Genomic DNA, 17511 nt, shown 5'->3' with positions numbered 1-17511 from the left:
TCTTGCTATACACCTATATAATACTGTTTAAAGCAACACCGTAAAAAATTAGTTTCAGAATTAGTTTATAAAGCTTCCTAAGGCTCATGCATAATGCTCATGCATAATTGTCATGCATGCACCCATGGCAATAAGAGGTGCATTAAGTGTGTGGGTAGGTGTTACAGGTGTACGTGCATAATTATATTAAAAATAACACTGAAAGTATTCTTTATTCGGCTATGAATGATAACAATGAAAAAGTTTTAATATGGGTCGTGAGCACACATTCAGTATGGACACATAATTATACTGATCGCCCCCCCCCCCCCTCGCGCCTGTCGTACCAGCCTCGATTCCAGGCCGCACTTGTTCTGAGAGTGAAGGCCCTGTATAGTTCAACACCTGTACAATCAGTTACTTAGTCCGAACCAGTAACCACACCTTTCACATGCACCTTCTCTACATATAATGGAGACAAGTAAGTCTATAATGCTGACAGATTTGATCAGCTATATTTTTCTCTTTTCTTAGTTCTGCACTAAATCTCGATCGACATGTTAATGCATAAGGATTTTTGCACAACAAACACAAAACAACCGTTCATTAGTCTGAACCAGCTAGCAGTGGCGTGTACAATGGGGGGCTTTGGGGGCTTGAGCACCCCCCTGTCCTCCCAGACAACCATGAAACTAATCCTATCACTCAGTACTCTAGCTAGCTAACTTTGTAGCTCCAGAGATACGTGCAGCTTGATCTCATTGACAACGATTACAAGTCATGACCACGCCCAATTGAGCATGCGCAATCAGTATTGCCATTCTAATGTTGTTCATAATAGCTGATCAAGATCCTCTGCACTCTCCCAGTCACCTCTTGCTCCACTGAGAGATACTGAGAAGCAATGACTAACACTAGAATGACTGAACATCCCCATTGCAGTGATTGACCAGTTTGCTAGGATGTACCCCAGAAGAATAGTGCATGGAGATCCTACAAGATGACTGACTCATAATTATGTCTTATTATCACGCTATGCATGTATTAGATCCCATTTGAGTGTATTTAGCAGGGAACTATGAGCTATAGTACCGGTACTATAGATTGCTCTGGGCTACAAACTACAACATTATACATTGTATTGTTATTTACAAGAAGATACACATGTAATAACATAAAAATTACTGTAGCTAGATGCTTTGTCTAGTATCATAGTAACAGAACTAGAATGGAAGAGAGAAGCTCTAGAAGAGAATAGTAGGAGCCGCTCTTTTCTTGGGCAGTGTGCTGTACTTTTTTGCTGAAAGGCTTGCATGGGGGAGGAGCTGGAAGATGCGCCGCAATAAATGCGGGGGCGTAAAATCGCGCTCGCCCCATTTTTTCTGTACTCTTGAGCACCCTCCTGCTTCAATCTCTAGAAACGCCCCTGAGCTAGTACAATGGAACCTTCATTAACGGCCACCTCCGAAGTACAACCACATGCTATATAACGGCCAAAAGCTCAGGTCCAGATTGAAACTACAATGACTTCAATGCATGTAAAGCAACCTCTCAGGAGCAACCACCTCTCTAATCCCAACAAGCTTTAGCAATGGAAATAACCTCCCGGAACGGACAGCCACACCCAGAATTAGCAGAAAAATTATTGCTGAGATAACATTATTTTGCACAATCGTGAAAACCTAGCTGTAGCTTGTCCCTACAGCGCCTTTTCAAAGCTTCAAAGAAGCAGTTATGGTGTCCGTTTTATGGAGGTTCCACTGTATATAACCACACCTCTCACACATCATGTGCATTGTGGGAGGCAAGCAGTATCATTTTGATCACTATACACTCTCAAATACACCAAGTATATAATTCAACAATGAATTTACCTCTTTGGGTACCGACTTGACTGCTTCAGTGTACTTTGATCACCACCAGCTGATGATGATATTGTAGTTCTTACTCTCTGGACCGGAGTTGCTGAGTATTGGAGTATTTCTGATGACAGGGACCTCTTATCTATTGGAATTATGATTTAGCAGTGAATTTACCGCTTTGAGTATGGACTTAACTGTCACCACCAACCTGTGAAGAGGAGTCACTATAATTATGCAGTAAACTTCGCTCTTAGCATACACTTCTGACTGTACACCACATGAGAAGTTTCTACATGTTAACATTCTAGTAATAGCTACATGCAGTATATAAATCTATCATAGTATGGTTGATCACTGCCACTTCGTTGGATATACTCTCTCCAAGTCTATGACCTCTTATTTGTAGCCTCCACAAGAGAAGAGGTGTAGGTAATTACTTGGGTAAAGATCATTAACACAACAAGAGTTAAACAGATTAGATTTCACTATTACATTGTAAAGCCATGACTCACATTGGCACATACACAATAACAAGAATAATTATATAGCTACTGTGTGTTCAATTCAGTACAAGAGTCCTACACATAGCTCTAGCTTTACTGTCAGTCACTCTCAGCACTCATAGATCACTGGGTCTGCATGTAAAGAAGGTATACTAGTGATTCAAGCAGTACACATGATTTCGGGTATAAATCAAAGCTGCAAATCACTGAAACTATAATTATAGCACACTGTATACAACATGTACACTGTTAGAGAGGAAGTGATCAAGTGGTAAACTACAACTGTAGTGATTAAGTGTACTCTCCACTTGGACGTAGATCTAGATTTTCTTCAAGTTAGAACTGAGCTGCTGCTGAACTTTCAAATTGGAGAGAACCACCCTAGATTAAGTGTTCTGTGCATTTAACTGCGAACATACTACCTTTTCAAGTACTGGCAGATCTTGGTAACAATCTCTTCCTTCCCCATATCCAATAAGATACTAATCAGTGCTCTAAAGGTTGCTTCGCTGGGTTCGTGACTTCTCCAGATTGACAAACTGTTGATCACTGCCACTTGATTGCTTCTACTTAAATAAGTCTCTCGCATCACGTCAGCTTGTTCATTGTCAGTCAGCTTAAGTGGGTTGAGGTAGAGCTCCACATCATCAAAGTGCATAGCTACTGGAGCAAGGTCGTCTTGTTCAATCTCTCTATCCAACTGCTCGTCAGTGACTCCATGCTTGACCATCAACTCATGGAGGCTGGTAGTCCCTGGATCCTATACACATCAGTAACACGTTGAGAATTATAACTCTGCATGGTTTGGGTATAAACTCAAGTTTTGTACAAGTCCGAAACGCTCATTAAGGTGTGGCAAAGGAGTTGCAATTTACATTTATTGTACAGCTGCGGACAACGCACCTTTTGATCATCACCACTGATACTAAGCACAGAGGGATCATTATCATCATGAGCCACACCAGCTAGATCCTGTATATACGTAGTACATGCATGAAGGGCTAGAGTATAATTAGACAGTCATGCATGTATATTCATAATACACACTCACCAGAGGGTTTCTACCAGTGAAGACGCTGTACTTGTTGAGAGTCTCCCTCAGACAGCTGTAAGTTCCCTCAGTCTCACTCCTCCATGTCTCAAGGGTCTGGATCACCTCCTGTCTGGGACTGACCGACTGAATTTTAACAACTGAAATTTGAGATGGACCCAGCCTTATTCTGAACATGCGACTGTTTCGAGCAACTTGATCTGGATTTTCATTATCTGAATTGGTAACCAGTTCGGCAAAATGGGAAATGAAAGCTCTGGAGATTTTCTCATATTTCTTGGTATTCTTGTCACTGTGGATACACTGTATTGTGGTTTGATCCAGGCCAGCGTACGGCTCAAACTGTAAGAGATGTGCAACGGTGAGGCCAACTTGTTGTGTTGATTTGATCATTATTCTGTTGGAGGAGACAGCTGCTGCAATATCTTTGATGTTAACCAGTGGGAGGTCAGGAGATTTTTCAGAGGATGCTTGACAACTTCATCTGGATCAATCACTGATTCAATCACATTCACATTGCGGCCAAAACATTCAACAGTCTCACGGATTGTGCTCATAATTCTGGAGCGATGAATCAGACCTTCAGGTCGAACTTTGTCAGAGCGCATTTTGAGAGCAAGAGATCGGCCATTTTCGGCAAGCTCGAGGTGCACGGTGATCCCATCATCGTTGCACCAGCAGATCCCACTCTTCCACACAGAGCAGAATTGTTGTAGTGAAGGGACATCATGCATTATGTTACTGGCAGGGGCAAGGCCGAACGTGAACACTATCCTCAGAATGAGGACTTGAAGGCAGCGAGGATCAAAAAACTCGGTTTTTTGAGATGTTTCAAGTATTCCAACCAAAGTGGTACTTGATACTTTGAGCGTCTTTCCAAAATTGCTCTGGAAATTCGATTCGAATGAGCCCTGGAAAGAAGAGGTATCGAGTGTCAGACTCAGGATTAACAGAAGCATATCTATCAGTGGAAGTAATTTCCTTCGAAATGAAATCTAAATTATAACTATCCAAGTGGTTTCCTGTTTGCCGTTACAAGAGGCAGTTTTGCACAGAGTTGGGGAGCACGGAGCTTGTCCTCTGTCCGCGGAATCAAGAAGGTCTGCATGTGGGAGATTGTTTCTGTGTATCTAGATAGTGATTTCAATCTGTGCCATAGCTAGTGTCCTTTATAGATAGGTTGTCCTCTAGGTTGTCCTCTAGTGTCCGTTATGGGAGGTTCCACTGTGTACATTGCAGTGAATGGTCACATAATTACACAGGACACTAGCTATGGCACGATTGAAATCACTATCTAAGTACACACAAAATTGTAGCTATAAAGTGTACCATAACGACTGCACGTGGAACCATTGCCATGCATGGATCATCACCGACTTGCATGTTCCTAGTGGATTCTTTCCATACTGAGTATATAATATCCATGCAGCATGACAATGCATTATGCAGCTACTGTATAACAATAACACAGCAACCCAAATTGTTGGCTCCCATTCTCTCAGCTGTGCTATTCCGAAAAATAGCTTGAGGTTTGAGTGGTAGTTAAATATTACACGTCAATCGTGGCTGTCACAGTAATGCTATTCATGGATATTCAAATGTTTCCTGTGTACTCACTCTGCTGTGTACTGCATGTACTTCTCAACCATTAATTGTGTGGTCGCAAAAGAATGCATGGAAATGGTGTGATTTGCACATGAACTTACTGTTATTCATATCCTTGCTGGCTTTCAAATAAATTAGCCTGCCTGACTGTGTGTCAAAGTTACAGCTAAAAAGCCAATAATTATGATAAATTTAGTTACTGTGGTTTTTGCTATCAGTTTTGCTTCATTTGCAAATTCCCTACCTCTTGGAAATACTGCAGATGGTGCGAGTGTACCAAATACATTTGACTGTGAGCCAGGATAAATTAATTGTAAAATGCTTCGATTTGCTTGTTAACGAAAATTATATATCAAGTGATCAAAATCGATACAACTTGCAGCGTGCCTTCTTCCCACCCGATACGTCAAACCCAGTTTTTATTGCAGTGACATACTATTTTACAAGAAACATGTCTGGAAATGGCTCCACTGATTATTCTCTATAACCTCTCCCAACCAGACCTGGTTTTGGACTCAGTTCACTTTCTACTTGTTCTAACCACTCCAGTATACATCTCTTCTGTCTTCTGATCCATCACTACGTGAGTCACATGTCTCCTCGTATATCTCAAACCGAATTGTATGGAAGCTGATCCCGATACGCTCAAGTTTCTCACCCAAAGGGTAAGCTATACCAGTATACAGATTAGTATAATTGTGATTAATTTTGTCTTAATAATCATGTTTTTTGCAGCTAAAGCTCTATGCCATGGAACAAAAAGTTGCTGCCCGTATTTCTGATGTATATAATGCTAAAGGAGAGAGCCTTGAAACACTGGAAACCTTTTTTAAAGGACAAACTCCGCTAGTCACCCAAGGAGAACATTTAACAAGATATACGATAAGTTTTCACGTGGTTTTTCCAGTATTAGTGATTGTCTTTTTAGGTTTTTTGTTCCATCACTTAATTTAGAACTATTTTTTTACATTTCTAGAGTAAAATTTGCTACAACTGGTGACGATAACATAGATGACGATGCGTCAGATGACGAAAGTGTTCGCAGATATCGCAGTTGACACTAGTCACACTTTGTTCAATAACAGTAGTAGACAACAGAAACAGCATAACACTCATAACCTAATCATAACCTAATCATAACCTAGCTTGCACAAAACTCAAGAACTTATATACAGAACACATATAACTCTAGAATGTTCTACCTAGTTCTCTAATGTCAAAGTTCAGCAGCAGCTACAGTTCTAGAACAAACATTAACTAGAATAATCTAGATGTACAGTCTAAGTGAAGAGTTCACCTAATCACTACACTTGTGGTTTACCACTTGATCAATTACTTCTTCTAACACTCCCACTTAATTTATCATGTGGGGAAGACATCAGTTTCTTGAGTCCCATGTTACGACGTAGCTTCTCAAACTTTGCCTTGGGTAACGGTTTCGTAAAAATGTCGGCAATCATTTCTTCGGTAGGGCAGTACTCTAAACTGACTGTGCCGTCACTGACAGCTTCTCTAATATAGTGGTGGCGGATGTCGATATGCTTTGTCCTTGCCTGTACCACTGGGTTCTTAGCTATACATATAGCTCCTTGATTATCTTCCATGATAACGGTTGCTTGTTTCTGTGATACATGGAAATCCGATAGAAGTCTTTTGATCCAAACAGCTTCTTGTGTTGCTGTACTCAGGGCAACATACTCTGCCTCACAGGTAGAGAGTGTGACAATTGGTTGTTTCTTGCTTAACCAACTGACAGGTCCGTTACTTATGAGAAACAAATTCCCACTCGTTGAGTGCCGGTCATCCAAGTCACCTGCATACTCTGCATCAGAATAGCCAATCAGACTACTTCCATCCTCCGTTTTCCTGTATTGCAAAGTAATGTCCAAGCTTCCCTTGAGGTATCGTAAAATTCGCTTCACAGCAGTTAAGTGAGCTTCTGATGGCTTTGAGCTAAATTTTGACACGACTCCCACTGCTTGAGAAATGTCGGGTCTGGTTGCAACGGCAGCATACAGCAAGCTTCCAACTATCGATTGGTACATCACTGAAACCACAGCCTTGCTAACATTGTCATCCTTTCGTAATCTCACATTTGAATCAGCAGGGGTAGAGACGGGTTTAGCATCTTGAAGATTGTATTTTTCAAGCATCTTTAGTCGGGCTTTAAACCTCTCTATCTCTCCATCTCCTTTGTACTTGATCTTGAAGACCCACTTACTGCCAATCGTTTCTCTTCCTCTTGGCAGTTCCACAAGATCCCATGTCTCGTTCTGTAGGAGTGAGTCGTACTCCAAATCGGCTGCTTCTTTCCACTCATTTGAGAGATCACCTGCCAATGCTTCGTCCATAGTATTTGGTTCAGCAATCTGATGTGCTACATAAGCCACATGTGGAATACTGGCTGTAGCTGTGTCAGCATACTCATCTATTCCAAAACGAACAGGAGGTCGTCTGGTGCGTTCAGATTGTCTTCTCTCTTCTGACTCAGCCTGCTCCTCCTCTGTCTCTGATTCGATATCAGGGTTTTGCTCTACCTCAATTGTTTCAAGTAGATCACCTTTAGCGACTTCCTCTGTTTTCTGTCCAAAATCTTGCTCATTGAAGATCACATCTCTCCGAATATAGATTTTCGATGTCTTCTCATCCAACAGTCTGTAGGCTTTCGACTGAATAGAATATCCGACAAACCGAAGTTTCACAGCTTTCTTATCGAGCTTCTTTCTCTGCACATCAGGTACATGTGCATATGCCATACAGCCAAACACTTTCATGTTTGCAATGTTGGGTACGTTTCCATTCCAGACTTCCATTGGTGTCTTCGTATCCTTGATAGCAGTTGTTGGAGTACGGTTTCTGATGTACGCTGCCGTTTCTACAGCTTCAGCCTAAAATCTTTCAGGTAATCCTGCATGAGCCATCATTGACCGAGCTGTCTCCATGAGGGTTCTGTTCATCCTCTCTGCAACACCATTCTGTTCTGGAGAATGTGGTACCGTAAGTTCCTGGCGTATACCTTTTGACTTCAGATAGCTCCTAAACTCCTTAGACAGGTACTCTCCTCCGTTATCGCTCCGCAATGTACTCACTCTCTGACTGCAGTCATTGAATACACGAGCTTCAAATTCCTTAAATTTCTCAGGAACTTCAGATTTACTTTTGAGAAAGTAGACTGCACAACATCTTGAGTAATCATCGATGAAAGTGACAAAATACTTGTTTCCACCAATAGAGTCCGTAGGCATTGGACCGCATACGTCACTGTGCACAAGTTGAAGCTTCCTCTTGGATCGTATTTCTCCCACTGCCTTGAAAGGTTTTCGTTTCATCTTTCCAGCGATACATCCCTCACAAAATGACAGCTTAGCTCGTTTTGGTAATTTGATACCAGTAGCCAGCTTCTTGTAGGACATATTTTTGATGCATTGCTCACTTGCATGTCCCAGTCTAAAATGCCATACGTCAAAATTGTTGTCTTTCTGAGCATTCACCAGTGTTGCTGCCTCAGAGAGAATCGCTTCACAATCGAGTTGATAGAGTTTATCCACCAATGTTCCCATTCCATGGAGATGTCCATTTCCGTCTCGAATCCAGCATCGAGAGTGACCAAACTTGATGAAGTCTCCTTTGGATACAGCTGCTCTTACCGAGAAAAGATTACAGGCTAGCTTAGGAACATACAAAACCTTGCACATAACAAATTTCTTTGGTTGGCTAACTTTGAAGCACATCCTCAAGTGAACACTTCCAAAACCAACTGCATCCACAGTCCGTCCATCACCTAAACCAACTTTCTCAGGAACCTCAAATTCTTGGTAGTCAGTCAACAGTTCTCTGTCCCAGGTCATATGACTGGATGCTCCAGAATCTACCAGCCATTTACCATCTTGAGATCCATCTTGTGATGCTGCAAATGCACTGCCTTCTTCAGACTCGGATTCTTTGTCTTCCTCTCCAGCAGTCTCTGCCTTGTGTGATGGTCCCTTCTTTGCTTTGGGACTGTCTCGTCGAAAATGACCTGGTTGTTGACAACCATAGCAAATAGGTTTCCGTGGCTTGAATTTCCTCTTTGATTCTCCTCCAAACAGTGCTGCATCTCCTCTTTGTGCATCAGAGTTTCCTGAGTGTCCTCGTCCAAGCATTTTCTGCTCCTCATGAGCTAGAGCTTGCTGCACATAGTTGAGCGAGATACCGTCAACCCGGGCTTCCAGAGCAGTAACAAGTGTGGAGTAGCTTTTGGGCAAGCTTCCTAAGAGAGTAACCACCTGGTCTTCTTCAGCGATAGGAGCACCAATTGCTGCTAATCGGTCCGTCAACTCCTTCATGCGCTTCAGGTGTTTCTCGATCGATGTCCCCTCCTTCATCTCCATCCGGAAGTATTGCTTCTTCAGGAAAAGTTTGTTGGCTAGAGTGTCACGCTCAAAATGGTTTCTCAGGGCATCCCAAGCTTCTCTCGGCTGCTCATACGACGTCACAAGATACAACTGAGAAGTTTTTATCGCCAGGACAATTGAAGAGAATGCCTTCTGCGACTTCTTCAAAAACTCAGCACGGGCTGCTGCTGTCGCATCCTCTGCAAGCTCCTCGGTTCCGTCCACAACTTCCCAGACACCTTTTGCAAGTAGCAAGTGTTTCATCTGGAACTTCCAAGTGGTCCAGTTAGAGTCATCTAACTTATCGATCACCCACTTCTCATCTGTCGTAGCCATAGTCTAGTCTTGAACAAAATTCAGTGTGATAAGTCCGTAGGGATCTGGGCCCATAACCTGTTCGCAGATATCGCAGTTGACACTAGTCACACTTTGTTCAATAACAGTAGTAGACAACAGAAACAGCATAACACTCATAACCTAATCATAACCTAATCATAACCTAGCTTGCACAAAACTCAAGAACTTATATACAGAACACATATAACTCTAGAATGTTCTACCTAGTTCTCTAATGTCAAAGTTCAGCAGCAGCTACAGTTCTAGAACAAACATTAACTAGAATAATCTAGATGTACAGTCTAAGTGAAGAGTTCACCTAATCACTACACTTGTGGTTTACCACTTGATCAATTACTTCTTCTAACAGAAAGAAAATGGAAGCCAAACATTTCCTCAAGAAATATGCACATTTACATCGCTGTACTTGGTTCTCTGACCTTCATCTTCGATGTACTTATCTAAGATTGCTTGGCTGTGGGTTATAGAAATACACGAGAGCTTGGAGATATTTTCTTCAAGGAAACAACACGTGATCAGTTTAACAATGAAAGTTTATTTTACTTTGAAGCTGATTACGCAATCCCACACATAATGTTTGTTTACCATCTGCATGTCTAGCAGTTCTTGTTGGGCTAACCTGTGCGTGCTTGTGGATTGAAAAAGAGTTGGTACTACGTTTTGCTTGAACCTTTTTCCTGCGTTGTTGTTCATTCTTACCATAATTTTATTCTTATTGGCTACATATACGCCCCCCATTATGCTTCTGCCATTCTCATATTTTACGCAATTTCTGTTCTTGTATTTGTTGTGACATACCGAGCTGCGTATTACAATATTAATTGTTCACTGCTTTAGAAAGATCAGCTGATGAACGTACTGGTACGATAACATCAAATGAACCAGTTTGTGATTTGGCTACTTGCATTGACCCAATAAAAAAGCACACAATTCGTTGCGTGTTATGTATTTGCTGTGCAAAATATTTTAACCCCGAAAACCAACAGTGGCACCCCTTGTATCAGTAGAAAGTTAAGCTTCTGTGAAGATGGTATTGTGAAATATGTAATACACAGTTGCTTGTTGTTCACATTTGTAGTGTTGTCATTCTTCTTATCTGGAATTCTGGTATTTGTGGTGGTTCTCTTTCTCATTGTTCCTATCAACCTTGCCATTGACGATGCTCCCAATCGACTGCTAAACATCAATCAGACGATTCTCGTATTTACTACTCTCACAATCACTTACAAACTGTATCAAAGTAAGAGCAGCGGCACGATCTTGGACCAACCGGTAAAGGCCAATACAAAAAAACTGAAGCCGACTTCACTATACCGCTTACAGGCACTCCATGCAGCCTGGGCGCTGCAACTACGGACACTCCACCTACTGGCCTGGTCACTGCAACTACGGACACTCCACCTACAGGCCTAGGCGCTGCAACTATGGACACTCCACCTACAGGCCTGGACGCTGCAACTACGGACACTTCACCTACAGGCCTGGGCACTGCAACTATACGGACACTCTTCCTACAAGCCTGGGCACTGCAACTACGGACACTCCACCTACATGTAACTACGGGCGCTCCACCTACTGGCCTGGGGGCTGTAACTACGAATACTCTACCTACAGGTCTGGACGCTGTAACTACGGACACTCTACCTACAGGTCTGGGCACTGCAACTACGGACACTCCACCTACAGGCCTGGACGCTGCAACTACGGACACTTCACCTACAGGCCTGGGCACTGCAACTATACGGACACTCTTCCTACAAGCCTAGGCGCTGCAACTATACGGACACTCTTCCTACAAGCTTGGGCGCTGCAACTACGGACACTCCACCTACTGGCCTGGGCGCTGTAACTACGGGCGCTCCACCTACAGGCCTGGACGCTGCAACTACGGACACTTCACCTACAGGCCTGGGCACTGCAACTATACGGACACTCTTCCTACAAGCTTGGGCGCTGCAACTACGAACACTCCACCTACTGGCCTGGGCGCTGTAACTACGGACACTCCACCTACAGGTCTGGACGCTGTAACTACGGACACTCCACCTACAGGTCTGGGCACTGCAACTACGGACACTCTTCCTACAAGCCTGGGCGCTGCAACTACGGGCGCTCCACCTACTGGCCTGGGCGCTGTAACTACGGACACTCCACCTACAAGCCTAGGCGCTGCAACTACAGACACTCCACCTACAGGCCTGGGTGCTGCAACTACGGACACTCCACCTACAGGCCTGGGCGCTGTAACTACGGACACTCCACCTACATGCCTGGACGCTGTAACTACGGACACTCCACCTACAGGTCTGGGCACTGCAACTACGGACACTCTTCCTACAAGCCTGGGCGCTGCAACTACGGGCGCTCCACCTACTGGCCTGGGCGCTGTAACTACGGACACTCCACCTACAAGCCTAGGCGCTGCAACTACAGACACTCCACCTACAGGCCTGGGTGCTGCAACTACGGACACTCCACCTACAGGCCTGGACACTGTAACTACGAACACTCCACCTACAGGTCTGGGCACTGTAACTACGGACACTCCACCTACAGGCCTGGACGCTGTAACTACGGACACTCCACCTACAGGTCTGGGCACTGCAACTACGGACACTCTTCCTACAAGCCTGGGCGCTGCAACTACGGGCGCTCCACCTACTGGCCTGGGCGCTGTAACTACGGACACTCCACCTACAAGCCTGGGCGCTGCAACTACGGATACTCCACCTACAGGCCTGGGCGCTGCAACTACGGACACTCCACCTACAGGCCTGGACGCTGTAACTACGGACACTCCACCTACAGGTCTGGGCACTGCAACTACGGACACTCTTCCTACAAGCCTGGGCGCTGCAACTACGGGCGCTCCACCTACTGGCCTGGGCACTGTAACTACGGGCGCTCCACTTCAAGAGGCTCCACCTCCAAGTACTAACTATGATGATTGGAGGAATAAGAATAAATCCGATAAACAGAATTGGCTGAGCTTCTTCTTGATGCTTTACAAGCTCTAAAAAGAATGGGGGGAAATGAGTAGATCTATAACATTACTGAGATCCTACAATAGTACGTGTTATAATAATAATAGCTATTGTTTTGTTATAGCCAGGGTCGTATAGCTATAGCTATTGAATATCGAGTTGTCACATAATGATGCATTTACTATAATTATACTGGTGGGTTGGTACTTGATATAAGACTCACGAATATAGCTGAATCAGCAATAAACTACAATATAATTACAGTAGTTCCTACAGTTCCACGGATCCACAATTCCATGGTTCCACCGTTCCATGGTTCCATGGTTCCATAGTTCCATGGTTCCACCGTTCCATGGTTCCATGGTTCCATAGTTCCATGGTTCCACAGTTCCATGGTTCCACAGTTCCATGGTTCCACAGTTCCATAGTTCCACGGTTCCATGGTTCCATGGTTCCACCGTTCCATGGTTCCACAGTTCCATGGTTCCACAGTTCCATAGTTCCACAGTTCCACGGTTCCACAGTTCCATGGTTCCACAGTTCGATGGTTCCACTGTTCCATGGTTCCATGGTTCCATAGTTCCATGGTTCCACCGTTCCATGGTTCCACCGTTCCACCGTTCCATGGTTCCATAGTTCCATAGTTCCACAGTTCCATGGTTCCACCGTTCCATGGTTCCATGGTTCCACAGTTCCATGGTTCCACAGTTCCATGGTTCCACCGTTCCATGGTTCCACGGTTCCATGGTTCCACCGTTCCATGGTTCCATGGTTCCACGGTTCCATGGTTCCACAGTTCCATGGTTCCACCGTTCCATGGTTCCACAGTTCCACCGTTCCACCGTTCCATGGTTCCACGGTTCCACAGTTCCACAGTTCCATGGTTCCACAGTTCCATGGTTCCACAGTTCCATGGTTCCACCGTTCCATGGTTCCATGGTTCCACCGTTCCATGGTTCCACAGTTCCATGGTTCCACCGTTCCATAGTTCCATGGTTCCACAGTTCCATGGTTCCACAGTTCCATGGTTCCACCGTTCCATGGTTCCATGGTTCCACAGTTCCATGGTTCCACAGTTCCATGGTTCCACCGTTCCATAGTTCCATGGTTCCACAGTTTCATGGTTCCACAGTTCCATGGTTCCACCGTTCCACCGTTCCATGGTTCCATAGTTCCATGGTTCCATGGTTCCACCGTTCCATGGTTCCACCGTTCCATAGTTCCATGGTTCCACAGTTTCATGGTTCCACAGTTCCATGGTTCCACCGTTCCACAGTTCCATGGTTCCACCGTTCCACCGTTCCATGGTTCCATAGTTCCATGGTTCCACCGTTCCATCGTTCCACCGTTCCACCGTTCCATAGTTCCATGGTTCCATGGTTCCACAGTTCCATGGTTCCACAGTTCCATGGTTCCATGGTTCCACAGTTCCATGGTTCCACAGTTCCATGGTTCCACCGTTCCATAGTTCCATGGTTCCACAGTTCCATGGTTTCACCGTTCCACCGTTCCATGGTTCCATAGTTCCTACAGTTCCATGGTTCCACAGTTCCATGGTTCCACCGTTCCATGGTTCCATGGTTCCACGGTTCCATAGTTCCATGGTTCCACAGTTCCATGGTTCCACCGTTCCATGGTTCCATGGTTCCATGATTCCACGGTTCCACGGTTCCACGGTTCCACGGTTCCACGGTTCCACGGTTCCACCGTTCCACCGTTCCACCGTTCCATAGTTCCATGGTTCCACAGTTCCATGGTTCCACCGTTCCATGGTTCCATGGTTCCACCGTTCCACCGTTCCAAGCGTTCCATGGTTCCACGGTTCCATAGTTTCATGGTTCCACAGTTCCACCGTTCCAAGCATTCCATGGTTCCATAGTTCCATGGTTCCACCGTTCCATGGTTCCATGGTTCCACGGTTCCATGGTTCCACAGTTCCATGGTTCCACCGTTCCATGGTTCCATGGTTCCACCGTTCCACCGTTCCACCGTTCCACCGTTCCACCGTTCCACCGTTCCACCGTTCCACCGTTCCACCGTTCCATAGTTCCATGGTTCCACAGTTCCATGGTTCCACCGTTCCATGGTTCCATGGTTCCACCGTTCCACCGTTCCAAGCGTTCCATGGTTCCACGGTTCCATAGTTTCATGGTTCCACAGTTCCACCGTTCCAAGCGTTCCATGGTTCCATAGTTCCATGGTTCCACAGTTCCAAGCGTTCCATGGTTCCATGGTTCCATAGTTTCAAGGGTTCCATGGTTCCATAGTTCCAAGTATTCCAAGCGTTCCAAGGTTCCATGGTTCCATAGTTCCATGGTTCCAAGCGTTCCATAGTTCCTGCTGTTCCATGGTTCCTACTGTTTCTAGGTTCTAAGTGTTCTATGGGTCCAACTTTTCATTTTTCTTCCATGGTTCCATGGTTCCTACTGTTCCGTGCATGGTTTCTATACTGTTCCTCGTTCCCAGCGTTCCATGGTTCCCACTGTTCCTTTAAAAATGTTCAACAATCATGGAACACTTGGAACAATGGAATGCTTGGAACTATGGAACACTTGGAATCATGGAACAGTAGGAACCATGGAACACTTGGAACCATGGAACAGTAGGAACCATGGAACGCTTGGAACCATGGAACAGTAGGAATCATGGAACGCTTGGAACTATGGAACCATGGAACGCTTGGAACCATGGAACAGTAGGAATCATGGAATGCTTGGAACTATGGAACCATGGAACGCTTGGAACCATGGAACGCTTGGAACTATGGAACTATGGAACCATAGAACCATGGAACTGTGGAACAATGGAACCATGGAACTGTGGAACCATGGAACGCTTGGAACCATGGAACCGTGGAACTGTGGAACCATGGAACCATGGAACGCTTGGAACTATGGAACCATGGAATCATGGAACGCTTGGAACTATGGAACCATGGAACGGTTGGAACTATGGAACTATGGAACCATAGAACCATGGAACTGTGGAACAATGGAACCATGGAACTGTGGAACCATGGAACGCTTGGAACCATGAAACCGTGGAACTGTGGAACCATGGAACCATGGAACGCTTGGAACCATGGAACAGTAGGAATCATGGAATGCTTGGAACTATGGAACCATGGAACGCTTTGAACCATGAAACGCTTGGAACTATGGAACTATGGAACCATAGAACCATGGAACTGTGGAACAATGGAACCATGGAACTGTGGAACCATGGAACGCTTGGAACCATGGAACCGTGGAACTGTGGAACCATGGAACCATGGAACGCTTGGAACTATGGAACCATGGAATCATGGAACGCTTGGAACTATGGAACCATGGAACGGTTGGAACTATGGAACTATGGAACCATAGAACCATGGAACTGTGGAACAATGGAACCGTGGAACTGTGGAACCATGGAATCATGGAACGCTTGGAACTATGGAACCATGGAACGCTTGGAACCATGGAACAGTAGGAATCATGGAATGCTTGGAACTATGGAACCATGGAACGCTTTGAACCATGAAACGCTTGGAACTATGGAACTATGGAACCATAGAACCATGGAACTGTGGAACAATGGAACCATGGAACTGTGGAACCATGGAACGCTTGGAACCATGGAACCGTGGAACTGTGGAACCATGGAACCGTGGAACCGTGGAACCGTGGAACCATGGAACTGTGGAACCATGGAACCGTGGAACAATGGAACCGTAGAACCATGGAACCGTGGAACCATAGATGTGGAACCATGGACGCTTGGAACCATGGAACGCTTGGAACCATGTAACGCTTGGAACCATGGAACGCTTGGAACTATAGAACTATGAATTGTGGAACCATGGAACTGTGGAACCATGGAACGCTTGGAATCATGGAACCGTGGAACCATGGAACTGTGGAACGGTGGAACCATGGAACTATGGAACCATGGAACTATGGAACGCTTGGAACCATGGAACCATGGAACGCTTGGAACTATGGAACCATAGAACCATGGAACTATGGAACCATGGAACCGTGGAACCATGAAACTGTGGAACAGTGGAACCATGGAACTGTGGAACTATGGAACGCTTGGAACCATGGAACACTTGGAACCATTAAACCTTCGAACCGTGAACGGTGGAACCATGGAACGCTTGGAACGGTGGAACTGTGGAACCATGAAACTATGGAATCGTGGAACCATGGAACGGTGGAACCATGGAACGGTGGAACCATGGAACTGTTGAACCATGGAACTATGGAACCATGAACTATGGAACCATGGAACGGTGGAACCATGGAACTGTGGAACCATGGAACTATGGAACCGTGGAACCATGGAACCATGGAACTATGGAACCATGGAACCATGGAACCGTGGAACTGTGGAACCATGGAACTGTAGGAACTATGGAACTACGGAACCATGGAATCATGGAACGGTGGAACAGTGGAACGGTGGAAAGGCGGAAAGGTGGAACGGTGGAACCATGGAACTGTGGAACCATGGAACTGTGGAACCATGAACCATGGAACTATTGAACCATGGAACCATGGAACGGTGGAACCATGGAACCATGGAACGGTGGAACCATGGAACTGTGGAACCATGGAACGGTGGAACCATGGAACTATGGAACCATGGAACGGTGGAACGGTTGAACGGTGGAACGGTGGAACCATGGAACTGTGGAACCATGGAACCATGGAACGGTGGAACCATGAACCATGGAACTATGGAACCATGGAACCATGGAACGGTGGAACCATGGAACGGTGGAACCATGGAACTGTGGAACTATGGAACCAG

The 17511-nt window shown here is 45.1% G+C and overlaps 2 protein-coding genes across 3 annotated transcripts; one reads left to right on the top strand and one right to left on the bottom strand.

The window, feature by feature from the left end:
- Nucleotides 1-2382: 2382 nt before the first annotated feature.
- On the bottom strand, nt 2383-4558 carry LOC135336041 (uncharacterized). 2 transcript variants are annotated; one of them, XM_064531813.1, is made up of 4 exons: nt 3396-4558; nt 3248-3316; nt 2767-3104; nt 2383-2476 (listed from the first exon to the last, which is right to left on the bottom strand). In XM_064531813.1, the coding sequence occupies exons 1-4, from the start codon at nt 3786-3788 to the stop codon at nt 2461-2463; spliced, it is 816 nt and encodes a 271-aa protein (XP_064387883.1). In that variant the 5' UTR covers nt 3789-4558; the 3' UTR covers nt 2383-2460. The 2 variants fall into 2 exon arrangements, with proteins under 2 accessions (XP_064387883.1, XP_064387882.1); XM_064531812.1 differs by lacking the exon at nt 2383-2476 and adding an exon at nt 2483-2725.
- Nucleotides 4559-11060: 6502 nt separating this feature from the next.
- On the top strand, nt 11061-12668 carry LOC135336409 (cysteine-rich, acidic integral membrane protein-like). The gene is made up of 2 exons (XM_064532172.1): nt 11061-11575; nt 11747-12668. Exons 1-2 carry the CDS (start codon nt 11061-11063, stop codon nt 12666-12668), a joined length of 1437 nt encoding a protein of 478 aa, XP_064388242.1.
- Nucleotides 12669-17511: the final 4843 nt, after the last annotated feature.

Source organism: Halichondria panicea, chromosome 5 (genome assembly GCF_963675165.1).
Source record: "Halichondria panicea chromosome 5, odHalPani1.1, whole genome shotgun sequence".
NCBI lineage: Eukaryota > Metazoa > Porifera > Demospongiae > Suberitida > Halichondriidae > Halichondria > Halichondria panicea.
The sequence above is the reverse complement of the archived record's forward strand: the minus strand, read 5'-3'. Positions and strand labels throughout refer to the sequence as shown.

What these genes read in the sequence shown, in the direction of transcription:
- LOC135336041 (XM_064531812.1), bottom strand. Translation starts at nt 3,788, where the DNA reads ATGATCAAATCAACACAACAAGTTGGCCTCACCGTTGCACATCTCTTA. An exon ending in TCACTGGTAGAAACCCTCTG is followed by an intron (nt 3,317 to 3,395) that starts GTGAGTGTGTAT and finishes ACGTATATACAG; the next exon opens with GATCTAGCTGGTGTGGCTCA. An exon ending in ATCTGCCAGTACTTGAAAAG is followed by an intron (nt 2,726 to 2,766) that starts GTAGTATGTTCG and finishes CACTTAATCTAG; the next exon opens with GGTGGTTCTCTCCAATTTGA.
- LOC135336409 (XM_064532172.1), top strand. Translation starts at nt 11,061, where the DNA reads ATGCAGCCTGGGCGCTGCAACTACGGACACTCCACCTACTGGCCTGGT. An exon ending in CACCTACTGGCCTGGGCGCT is followed by an intron (nt 11,576 to 11,746) that starts GTAACTACGGGC and finishes CTCCACCTACAG; the next exon opens with GTCTGGACGCTGTAACTACG.